Source organism: Rhopalosiphum padi, chromosome 1 (assembly GCF_020882245.1).
Source record: "Rhopalosiphum padi isolate XX-2018 chromosome 1, ASM2088224v1, whole genome shotgun sequence".
Lineage (NCBI taxonomy): Eukaryota > Metazoa > Arthropoda > Insecta > Hemiptera > Aphididae > Rhopalosiphum > Rhopalosiphum padi.
The window spans coordinates 58,488,134-58,500,959 of NC_083597.1; the positions used below are offsets into that span (position 1 = coordinate 58,488,134).

The window sequence follows — 12,826 nt, forward strand, 5'->3', positions numbered from 1 at the left end:
ATTATTTAGATGAACTGAAAGGTTCAGTGTAGAACAGGTTATCTACATTTTTTGAAATTGTTCAGGAGATAACCTGTTTTCGCATAGTACACTGTATACCGGGTATCTTCATTTATATATTAGCTCATTTAATGAATAGACTTACCTAATTATTGCACTGAAAAGCAGAACAAATTATTTTTTATCAGATCATGTTAGAAAATACATTTTGAATAAAAGCAGAGATCAGTGTAATCAAAGTGATTTTTTCACCAAACTCTTCAATTGATATGTCATATTCTCAAAAATATTATTCTTTATCATTTTTATGATAGGTGATTTCACTGTAAGATCACTTAAAAACATGAAAACAATTATTGTATTTTGCATAACTGAAACAAAAATCAATTTTAAAACTTTAAGTTGTCACTGTTACATAATTTGTTTTTTTAAGTACATTACATTTAACTAATTGTCTACTAAATATTTATTTATGATGCGCTTACAAATTGTATGAACTTAAATTAGTCATAAACAGCTCTGAGATTATATGCAATTCAATTTTTTCTTGCTTCATTAATATATGTACAAAAATATAGCATTAGGTACATTAGGTAATCAGAAAAAACCATAATCAGCATGAAACTAAAATAGAAAATATATAATGCGACTTACTGTATTCCCAAATATAATTTTCTATCTTACATTCACACCTAACACTAAAATAATAAACTTCACAAGATATCGATGTTTGATCCAGGTACTGAGTATTAGACATTAAAAAAAAAAAATAACTAACTTTTTAAATTTGTATTATAAAATATAACAGTTTATTTATTAAAAGTAATAATTAAGTGAATTATAAAATGTATAAAAAAAATGTAGTGATCAACACACTAAAAAGTTTGGACGGAATTTGTTACGAGCTTACACTATTAAGTATAAATCAATTTCTTAAAATGTACATAGTAATTAATGAACACAGTGTGGTTGTTATTATGGATAATGGTGTAATATTGGTTGACGAATTACAGTTATCTTCTGAACAATAACATTCTTCCCAATAGACTCCATTCCATTCAACTCCCCAGTTACATACACCAGTTACACCAGTATCTGAAACTGATCCACAACGGCGGATCACATTTCTCCAACGACCATCCCCTTGAAATTAAAAACATATTAGTATTAGTATATTATTACATAATGATATTGATAATATTGGTCATATTAATTCTTCGACACTTTTGACTCACATATAAATCCTCTAAGACCTTGTTTGGTTACTTTAACACAAAATGTGCCTGGCGTATGAGATTCATCACTGGTGCATTCTACCGAGACATGGCGATCCTTGTGGAATTTTTCATATGCACCACAATTATCAGATCCTTTTGGATCACTACTTGTAGAACATTGATAGCATTGGATTCCACTCACTATACAGGACAAATAAAGCTTTAATAATTGTTATGAAAGGGCGTGACAAAGGATAGCCACACCTTTTAAACATAAAATTACCTTTATGCAAGAATGAAAGACCTAAAACAACTAATATAAAACATGAAAGTATAGTGGATTTCATAGTAATAAAAATACAAAATAAGACTATTCGGTTTCAAAATAAATATAGATAATTCAACGGCGATATAGAAATAGAATTACGTTTAAAACAATTTTAAATTATTTAATGGTAAATACTACATAATAGTAATTCAAAAGGAAATTTGATTAAGATGACTAATATAAATGATAATAGGTAAAATATAAACAAAACAACCAGGGGTGCTCAGACCAGTGTGAAATATGTGTTAGAAGTTAGAACCACGAGTAATATATTATTTATGTGACTACTTTAATTAAAATTAATTTTTAAATATTTTAAATCTTAAAAATCTTGTTATTGATGAATTAAAAATAAAATAATATTTCGTGCTTAATAAAATACATAAAACATTGAATTATCAATTAATATTAATTAGAGAAAAAAATCGAGTATGTTATCTACTTGACTACATTATATAGTTATATTATTCAAAAAGTAAAAAAGTGCTTTTTTTTTTGATTAAAAATTGTTTTTTGTGTACGAAGTTTCTTCTCCATGATGACGCCATGTTAACATTTTTAACACAAATTTTTCTATGCCGAATGCCGATTGCTGAGTGCTGACTGAGACTGAGTTTCACAAATCACCAAGCACACAAACTAAATTAGGTAACTAATAATAATTACAAAGTTCATAGTTCATTACATACTTCATCCACAAACACAATAATATGTTTATATTTACTATTTACTAAACAGTTCTGGAGTTGTTATTGATTTATGTCGTACGTCAATCGTCAATGTTTTGATTTGTTTATTAAGCTAAATTTCTGGGGCAGTAAAAATAACTTTTAAGCGTACATTTTATAGTTCATATTTGTACTGTTGTTGATCCGCCGACCTGTGAATGGTCTCCAGTATGGGTTACAGCAGAAAGTAAGTCGACCATATACCCGAGTCTAATTATTCTTAGGTTTTAATAAAATACTGACATTGTTTTTTGATATCTTTCTTAAACAGTCCAATATCATCATCGAGAGATCGTAGACGTGGACGGGATAGACGAAGTCGAAGTCCGATACGACGACGTGGTGGCGGTGGTCGAGGAGGTAGAGGTGATCCAGGCTCTAACTTACGTAAACCTCGATGGGAAACAAAAAAGCTGGAACCATTTAAAAAAGATTTCTATTTGCCGCACGAAGCTGTCCATAACAGGTAAAATAATTTATTTATATTTTATTAAACTGATGGATAAAATTGAGATGTAAAATTAAATTTGAAGTACAGCTCTATTCTAAAATAATTCAACTGAAGTAAATAATAATGATTATAGTCTGATATTGGGCGTAAGTTTCAGAATTGCTAACTGCTATGAATCCTATAGTACGCCTAACAAGTAATAAGTGGGTTATAGATTATTTTAAGAGGACGTATACCCGCATGTGTTGTCTCTCTCTTACTAATGTAGATCATAGCAAATTGGCGTTCAGCAGAACAGATTTTGTGATGTTAGATTTAATATTAGAGTAAATTTACCTATTATCAAACTTAAAGGTAATAATATTATCTAGGGCATCTCACATTATTGATATCTTAATTTTTAAGTGAGTTATAGTTATGTAAAATATTAAAACTTTAAAATGCTCGTAATTCGGTTAAAAATTAAAATATCAATAAAAGCCTATGAGATGCCCTTGATAATATTATTACCTTTAAGTTTGATAATAGGTAAATTTACTCTAATATTAAAGCTAACATCAAAATATCTGTTTTGCTGAACGCAAATTTGCTATGATTTACATTAGTAAGACAGAGACAAAACATGCGGGCATAACGTCCTCTTAATAGTTGTTTTTATGATTATTATGGCTTAATTGGAATGTAATGATAGTATAGACATTACTGGCCAAACATAATGCCAGTAAATGTTAAAAAACAAAATTATTCAAAATTAAATTTTAATTAACTGCACCTGTATCAGTAGAATATCATACAACCTAATAATATTTTGTTCTGTTATGTGTAAACAAAAAAATATATAAAAGTCTCAGCCAACATTCTAACCCTATATGTATATATATTAGATACTACCCATGGAATAATTATTACTCTATAATAACAGTTAAAATAATAATCCTTATAGTAATAACATTGCTTATTATATAAAATTGGTTGGCCATGTCCATCTCTGAAGTTTGCTTTATACTATATAATAATCAATAAACATCTATAATTCTTGTATGCATTTAAAAAAGCTCTGTAATCTATGTAATTTAGATTCTTATTATTTTTTATATATTATGTACTTTGATGTTTAAAATATTATTAATTTTAAGTAAAGTATAACATCTTTATGCATTTTGAAATAATTTTAAATTTATTTTTGTACATTAATCAATAAAATTAAAATATTTTTACAATTAATTTAAAGATTTTTTTTATTTTTAGATCAAAATCAGAAATTGAAAAATATAGAGAAGAAAAAGAAATAACATTAGTTGGTGAAAATATTCCCAAACCAATATTTAAGTTTGATGAAAGTGGCTTTCCTGAAATCATAATCAAAGAATTAAAGTAACCCATATTTATTAAATATATGCTAGGCAATTAATCAATAATATGAATATTGTTTGAACATAGGAAACAAGGTTTTGTTGAACCTACTGCTATTCAAGCACAAGGATGGCCAATAGCTTTGTCTGGGAATAACTTAGTTGGTATTGCGTCAACTGGTTCTGGAAAAACATTATCGGTATAATATTATTGCAGTTTTGACTTGACTATATATTAATTTATATTATTAAATTTTGTTGTAGTATATTGTTCCTGCTTTAATACATATTTCTCATCAACGAAAATTGTCACGTGGTGATGGACCTATTGTATTAGTATTGTCTCCAACACGAGAATTAGCCCAACAAATACAAACTGTTTGCGATGATTTTGGTGATGCATTTGGAGTTAGTAGTACATGTTTATTTGGTGGTGCACCAAAAGGTGGTCAGGTATGTTGAGATTTATTTAGGTTATTTACCATTCTTTCTTTGATTTTTAATCTTTTTTTGTCTATAGGCAGCTGATTTAAGTCGTGGAGTTGAATTAGTTATTGCTACGCCAGGGCGTTTATTAGATTTTCTTGAAAGTGAACGTACAAATATGTGTCGATGTACATACCTTGTTTTAGATGAAGCTGACAGAATGTTGGATATGGGATTTGAACCACAGATTCGAAAAATTATTGATCAAATAAGAGTATGCTGTTAATAACGAATAATATAAGTTATAACATTTTTTATATATATATAATTTATATATGTATATTCATTTGCAGCCAGATAGGCAAGTATTAATGTGGTCTGCAACATGGCCTAAAGAAGTGAAGAATTTGGCTGAAGAATTTTTAGATGAATATATACAAATAAATATTGGTTCCTTAACTTTGGCAGCTAACCATAATATTCAACAAATTGTTGAAGTCTGCCAGGAATATGATAAAGAAACTAAGTATATATTCTTTAGGATTGTTTTTTTACTTTCTATCATTTTTTAACATTTTATATTTTATTAGGTTAATATCTCTACTAAAGAAAATAATGGATGAAGATGAAAACAAAACAATTGTTTTTATAGAAACTAAACGGCGAGTGGATGAAATCACTAGAAAGATTAAAAGACATGGGTGAGTTATTAGTTAATACATTTATTTATAAAATGTTGTTTTAATATTGAAATAAATTAGGTATTCGGCTGTATGTATTCATGGTGATAAATCACAATATGAGAGAGACAATGTTTTAAAAGGTATGTTTATTATATTTGTATTGTTTAAATATTAAAAAAATTAAGATTTAATTAAATTACAATTATGTGTTAAAGATTTCAGAGATAGTCGTTATCCTATATTGGTCGCTACAGATGTGGCTGCTCGTGGACTTGGTGAGTAACTATAAATATGTTTTAAGGTTTTAAAATAAATGATTCTTAGTATAACACCAATATTTGATTAAAATCAAATTAAATTATATTTATTATTAATTCTTGAAGGTTTTATTTTTTGAAATATGACCTATGATAATATGATTTAAACTGTTGAATTCAATTTCTGTAACATTCTACCTTTGTACTAAAATAGGATTTTTAACAAAAATCTTTCGTAGTATTGAAAAAATTATTATATTTTGATTTAACAAAATATATTTTATGAAAAAATCAGTTTCTTTGAATAATAAGTAATTACAATTATGTTGTAGGTACTACTGTTTTTGCAGATAAAAGTATTTAGTACATAATTATAGTTTTAATTTGTTTTAATTTAGTTGTTTTTTTAAAGAATATTGATAATGTTTAAATATATACTGTATGTACAATAAGTAGATTTGAGGGAAGATTATTAATGACAGGGCGGTGCTGGAGGAAGCTTATAGTAGAGCTACCTGTACATTAATTTAATACATTATATTATTAATTTACATGCTTACATTAATAATAATAAAATGTGATATACAATTGGTGAAATTGGCTGGATTATATTTGCTAACTGGAAGATTAACATTTGCTTTGACCATGATTTTTACTATTTATATTATTTTCCCTTTTCCGTCAGTAATGTTATTTAAACAAGTTAAAAAATTTTAAAATTTTGAGTTTTGTAAAATACTACTGAGTATTAACAAATTCAAAAAAAAAAACAGTTTTTTATTATTGATGACTTAAAAATTAAATCGCATTAAATTTTACATCATAATATTATTTTTGCTATATTTTATAATACTAAGTGCTCATCAAAGCCAAGGAATACTCTCATATTATAATATATTTATACGATTTAAATATATACGTGTGCATGTTAAATTAATACATTTTAGAGTCTAATTACTAATTGTACCATAAATATAATTAAGACTTAAATGTTCTTGGTTTGAGATCAAATTACAAATTGTTTGCAACAATCAAGTAAAATATGATTTAAAAAATTCCTTATCCTATTAAAATCTAGTGTATTCTTTATATTACTAAAAATAATTTTTTTTTTTATCAAAGTTATATAATAAATAGTAACCTAACTGCAAGTGTTTCAATTTTTATTCATAATCATTTTAATTTATTGAAATGCATAAATTCACTTAATTCTATATTTATAAAGATATATTTTTTTTTTCTGCAGTTAAAATAAACAATTATTAAGTTGAATTTCAATTATAACAAAAACAAATGTCTTATATCAGTAACAGATAAAGATTCTGTATTAATATATTAAATTCTATCTCATTATTGACTAATATGCTTTCCAAGATTTCCAAGTGGTCATTCAGAGAGGACTCCTCTTTATTTTGTTTGTCAACAAGATCATGAACTATACCTAATGCAAAATTGATTTTGTTTGCTGATGATATAACAACATATTTTGATAGAATCACTCTGGATAGTTGTCAGTTTTTTCAATCTAAACTTGATATTTTTATGCCTGGTTTAAATGTTTTGGAATTAAACTAAACCTTCAAAAATATCTCGACATAATGACTTTGTAGTTGTTATTTTGTTATTCTCCATTATTTTATTATTATTATAATGACAGCATTATTCAAAACCAAGTCAATCTTTTCAAATATCTTAGTATTTATCTTACTCCTTAAGCTTTGACTATGATATTAACATTGATAAGGCTCTCTAAGGACTCAAAGTATTGGAGGTTATCAAATTTGCCATAAGAATATTCAATTCTATAGACTTTATTTAGTATTAATTGACTCTGTCTTAGAGTTTAGTATTATTGTAGCAAATTTACTAAGAACCAACTGCATATTAAAAGTATCCAAAATAAATGTTATGGTGATGTCACTATTATTCTTGAAATCAAACATCCATACCTCGATTATTCATTTTTACATAGTATCTTCTTTATCTCTTATTTACCTTCTCATCCTGCTGACATTCATCTCTCTTTCTTTATATCACTCTTAAATACCACATAACATGATCCCGGTATAAATGTTTATTTCTTTATACTCGTTCAAAACTAATATTTTTCTCGGCTAACAATAGTTCTAATTATCCTGAGCATAAGTTGCTTTGCTACCTAAATCTTACTAACTTTCATTTTTAATATTTATTTATAGTTTTGTCGCCTCACTTAGTTATAATTTAAACTAATATTATTCCTTCATTTCTAATTTATTTTATTGTACTTACATATAAATATTAGCTGTTTTAATTTATTTCATAGGTTATATTCTTGTATAATTTGTTAATATAATTTAAAAAACACCCTGTTTGGGCATATATATTGATATTAAAAATTTTAAGAAATCTACTCCAAAATCACTCAAAATTTAAATTCTTCAATGATTGGGTACAAGCCTAGATTAATTTTCCCCGGGACACCAGAAACATAGTTTCAATTTGAACTTCAAAGTTAAAATTGTTATGGTTGTATAATTTTATACCACACAATAAAAAAAATGATTAGTCTAATAAATTAATAATTATATAATAGAATTTACAAAATAAGATCACACTATAATATTAGTTACTAAAGATTCATAACAAAAATTTTGCCTTGCTTTCTCTTTTGCAAATTATTATTTTCTGAGTATAATATTGTTAATGGTATCTATATTAGTTGTACATGAAAAATAATAGATTTACATAATAATAGAAGAAAATTGTTCAAACATAAAACATTTTATTATTTATTTATTTTTAAAATTTGAAATTAGATATTATGTTATATTGCTAAATATCAATTTATTTATTTCTCTTATAATTTAATGTTCAGACTTTTTTGGTGACTGAAACGTATTGAATATTGAAAAACAGGGACCCATCATAGAGAAGTAGCTCATCCAGTGCATAATACTTTTATTGTCCAACATAAGCCATGGAGAGCTTTGTCCCCCTCCAGCCTAATCATACATTTATATAAAATGTTTACACATCAATTATCAGTATCACAAGATATTAGTTCTAAAAAAATTATTTTCTCATTTGCATTATGCATTATCATAAATCATAAAAACATTTATTACAACTTTTGAAATTAGAGTTTGTGAAAACGAGTCTTTTTAATAAAAAAAATTTGTCTATTTCACAAGTTTTTTTACCAAAATTTGTCAGCTCCAAAACACTGAAGTTATTATTTGATCACTTATTATTCAATTTTCATATCATACTATTCAATATTAATTTTTACTAAATTTTAATGTTAATCTTATCAATATTTAAATAAAACTATTCTGGGAACTTAATTAACATATTGGTCATTACTATAGCACGGATTTATATGCAACTGCACGTATTTTTCCTTTTAATATTTATACATTTTTATAAATAATCTTTATAAATCATATGAATTAAAATTCATTTACAAAATTGTATTTTACATATTTTTGCTTATTTGAATAAAATTTCTTACATACTTAAATTTTAGAAAAAATTTGCCAACTTGCTGAAGACATTTTTTTCATCTTCAACAAAAATAGGTATATAAATAAAAAAACAAAGCAATATACTTACTACAAATTGACAACTTTGAAAAAACAATTTTCTAATTATTATATACTATAATTTAGGTCTTTTATTTTTACCTTTACAACCTTATCCCTGTTACTCATAATTAATGCAAAGTGTCATCTGTAATTCTTACATTTATGTCAATAGAAATTATTATTCATTACGGCTTTCATGGCATTCTATTAATGATGTTTAGTGTGTGTCTGTTTATATGTTAAATTTGTTGGATTCATGTAGCTTATATTTTAAATCTGCATTGAAATTTAACGCAAGTTTGTATATATACGTAAAATGGGTATATTTTTTTAGAACTACCTGGAATTATAGGTGTTTGATATGTTCTGTTTTTTGTTTTATTTTACATTACAGAGGCACACACAAGCTGTACAATGCGTACTAAATTTAAAAAATACTTAAAAAATGTATCAAAGTTGTCGCATTGTCGACGCTGTGCCTCGAAAATGGACATGCATAAATAATTGCGTGTGGGTCTGTGTGTTCGTGGCGGCTCTGGCTACACAAGTAGTTTGAGTGGTCGCGCACCGGCGGCAACGTGGGGCTAGTCATTCCACACAGCTGTCCCCCCAACTGCCGCCTTGACCTGTCTGTGTATGTTGTGACGTGTCCAACGTCAATCGTTGTCCCGTGTGGGGCGCTTAAACACGTACACCGGATGTCGATGGTAAATAGCAAATAAACAAAAAGTTAACAATGTTATTTTGGAGATTCATTACGGTAAATGAAAGTGATTATGGAGTCTTAGGTCAAACAGCAACATTTAACAGCTACAAGTGTTGATATTTAATACTATTATTTATTTTTCTTAATTTATTTTAATTTTTGTTTAGATGTGGAAGATGTGAAGTTTGTAATCAATTTTGACTACCCAAATAATTCTGAAGACTATGTACATCGCATTGGTCGTACTGGTCGATCTCACAAGACAGGTACAGCTTACACATTCTTTACACAGTCAAATGCCAAACAAGCTGCAGACTTGGTTTCAGTTCTCACAGAAGCCAATCAGACTATCAGTCCCAAACTGAAAGATATAGCTGACAGTTTTCGTTCAAATGGATTTTCAGGAAGAGGTATTATTTAATAATTAAAAATACTTATTTCGTAACAAAATTAAATTTATAGTTTATATGATACTCATTATATTTGTATAGGTGATAGACGACGTGGATGGAGAAGTGGTCGATCAAAAAAATCTAAGAGTCGTTCACGGAGCCGTGATCGGTATAGACGTAGATCAATTTCCAGATCTAGATCTAGATCATACTCTAGGTCAAGAAGCCGTAGTCGTTCAAGATCATATGATAGACATCGAAGACATAGGCGTAGCAGGTAGTACTAAAATATTATTAAATTAATATTATATAATAATATTGATTATGATATATTATAATTATTATATTCAAATTCTATTCCTATATATTATTAGGATTATTAAAGATGATTTAACCGATTCCAAATTATTGTATAATATTAGTTTAAGGTTTAGAGTGATAATTGACACTAAAAAAAATGTTATTTGAATTTTAATTACTGTAATCTATAATTTATTACTGTTCACATAGAACAGCCTTCCTAAGCTTCCCTAATTTGCATGAACAATGTAAAGTTCTCTATTAACTATTAATCAATAGTCTAATTTATCCAATAGTATTTTTAACATCCCCGAAAGAAGTAGTTACATAGCTCTAGTGGCCTCTGGTGAATCATTTTAAATAATCCTTTATTATTACAAAATAATTAATATAATTGTTGTAATATTTTTAATTTTAATTTTAGGAGCTCAGATTAATGACGATTAACGAACAAACAATTTCCATTTTGGTTGTTTTATACTTATACAATATTTTTTTTATTTATTTTTTTTTTTTTTGCAATAGATTCCCCATTATTTTGTTTTAACTATAAATTGTCATTATTTTTTTGTTTATATTTTTAAAAAATAATTTTTTACACAAAATATAAATAAGTGTATAGTATGTTTGTTTATCAAAAATTAACTATAAATTAAAATTATAATATTTCTACTTATAACATTTAAAAATAACTATAAAACAACTTTATAGATAAATTTATAAATATCAATGTAGATACATTTTAATTTTTGTATATTATAATGAATTGTTAAAGTGTATTTGATTGAATACATAAATTCTTCTAATTGTATGTAATTATTGATAAGTTATAATCTTTAATCTAGTTTATAATATTAGTTTAAAAAAAATTGATTTTTGAAGTTTATTCATATTATACCTAATAATTGTAGTCATATTTTAACAAATATAAATTTTATAATCATTATTAATTTATTTACATGTTTAGGTTAACAAATATCTAATAATTCCATCCTAGTTGCGTTGTCAAAATAACTTCCAAAATTTGTATGTAATGGAATAATTTTCAAATTAATTGTAAGTAAAAAAATATATATAATATATATATACATGTTACCTATTATTGGTTTCCTTACATTATATTCAGCTATACCTATGTATTATAAAAAACTTAACTTAAAATTTAATTTTTTAAATAAAAATTATTACATTTATTGAATTTGGCTTACATTTTTTCATCCTTTCTTTACATTAAGTGTTTTAAAAATAGCATTGTACATATGCATAAAATAAAGGGAAATGTAATACTAAGAATAAAAAATATTTCTCAATTTTAGATCTGTTGTATTCAAAATATATATCCTAGTAAATAGCTACTTTAGTATTCAGATATTTTGTAACCGTAATTTTAAAGTTGATGGAAAGTTTATAAAGAATACAGTGGTGGCTTGAGTCTTCAAAACTCTTGGGGCAAGCTTCATAAACTACCCACCCATCAACTAAATTTACCAAGTTCAATGCAATTTTTTTAGTTCCTCTAAAGTTACATTTTTCATGTACTTTTACAACTAATTATAGATAAACTTATTTTAACTTTAATTTTGGCTATCATTTAATCTGACCAACATATAAAAAAAATTAATGATAATAATTAATTAATATGTAATATGTTATAATTTATAACTTATAAATTTATAATAGCTTAAAACAGCCGAGCAAATGTGTACCACTATGCTGTAACATATTAGATTTAAATTAGTATTCTTATAACAAGCAGCTTCTGAAAGAATATTAATAACTAAAACTTGCATGAAACATTTTTAAAGTAAAATTAAAAATAATTAAGATTTTCTTTCTTTTTATATTACACATACATGTATCCTTTACTAATGTATGCGTATGAGACATGTTTTGCACACTGGGAAATGTGAAAAGACATTGGGGTTTGAAAGAAAAATATATGACCTAATGTTTAACAGACTTCAAAAGCTTTCAAATAACTAAGAAGTACTTGTGGCAATTATTATAGTAAAAACCAAATGGGAAAATGTTGTCTCTACCAACTAGGGTAATAAAAACAAGATAAATAGGAGTGACCAAATGATCTTATCTTAGGCGGTATACCATTTTCGATTGAAGCAGCAAAAGACCCTATAAATGGTCAATAAAGAATTTTTTTTTTGTTATCTTACATACTAATATGGCAATAATGCTTGAATATATTATTGGAGCTATTACAATAATAGGTTAGGTTAGTATGATATTATGAAAATAATAAACATACATTAAATTCAATTGGTTTTTAGTAGCAACTAACAATACTATATTTTATTCTTATTACTTAGTACTTATGTTTATGTCTATTGACTACCACGAATTAACCTAGTTAGATATAGTTCTTAGTTCTATAAAATGTTATTATCTTAGTTCGTGCTGACTAG

At 26.0% G+C, this 12,826-nt stretch overlaps 2 protein-coding genes across 4 annotated transcripts; one reads left to right on the plus strand and one right to left on the minus strand.

The window, feature by feature from the left end:
* Positions 1 to 778: 778 nt before the first annotated feature.
* On the minus strand, positions 779 to 1,710 carry LOC132918452 (uncharacterized). The gene is made up of 3 exons (XM_060979679.1): positions 1,501 to 1,710; positions 1,236 to 1,418; positions 779 to 1,143 (listed from the first exon to the last, which is right to left on the minus strand). Exons 1-3 carry the CDS (start codon positions 1,562 to 1,564, stop codon positions 926 to 928), a joined length of 465 nt encoding a protein of 154 aa, XP_060835662.1. The 5' UTR covers positions 1,565 to 1,710; the 3' UTR covers positions 779 to 925.
* A 351-nt stretch (positions 1,711 to 2,061) lies between these two features.
* On the plus strand, positions 2,062 to 11,604 carry LOC132918427 (probable ATP-dependent RNA helicase DDX5). 3 transcript variants are annotated; one of them, XM_060979653.1, is made up of 14 exons: positions 2,062 to 2,193; positions 2,284 to 2,460; positions 2,545 to 2,739; positions 3,973 to 4,098; positions 4,165 to 4,276; positions 4,341 to 4,529; positions 4,597 to 4,776; positions 4,856 to 5,028; positions 5,093 to 5,203; positions 5,264 to 5,325; positions 5,401 to 5,460; positions 9,882 to 10,124; positions 10,206 to 10,383; positions 10,831 to 11,604. In XM_060979653.1, the coding sequence occupies exons 2-14, from the start codon at positions 2,432 to 2,434 to the stop codon at positions 10,841 to 10,843; spliced, it is 1,671 nt and encodes a 556-aa protein (XP_060835636.1). In that variant the 5' UTR covers positions 2,062 to 2,193; positions 2,284 to 2,431; the 3' UTR covers positions 10,844 to 11,604. The 3 variants fall into 3 exon arrangements, 2 of the variants coding, with proteins under 2 accessions (XP_060835636.1, XP_060835628.1); XM_060979645.1 differs by having other exon boundaries at positions 2,084 to 2,460; XR_009660498.1 differs by lacking the exons at positions 10,206 to 10,383; positions 10,831 to 11,604 and adding an exon at positions 9,403 to 9,715 and having other exon boundaries at positions 2,077 to 2,460; positions 9,882 to 10,059.
* The last annotated feature ends 1,222 nt before the right edge of the window (positions 11,605 to 12,826 follow it).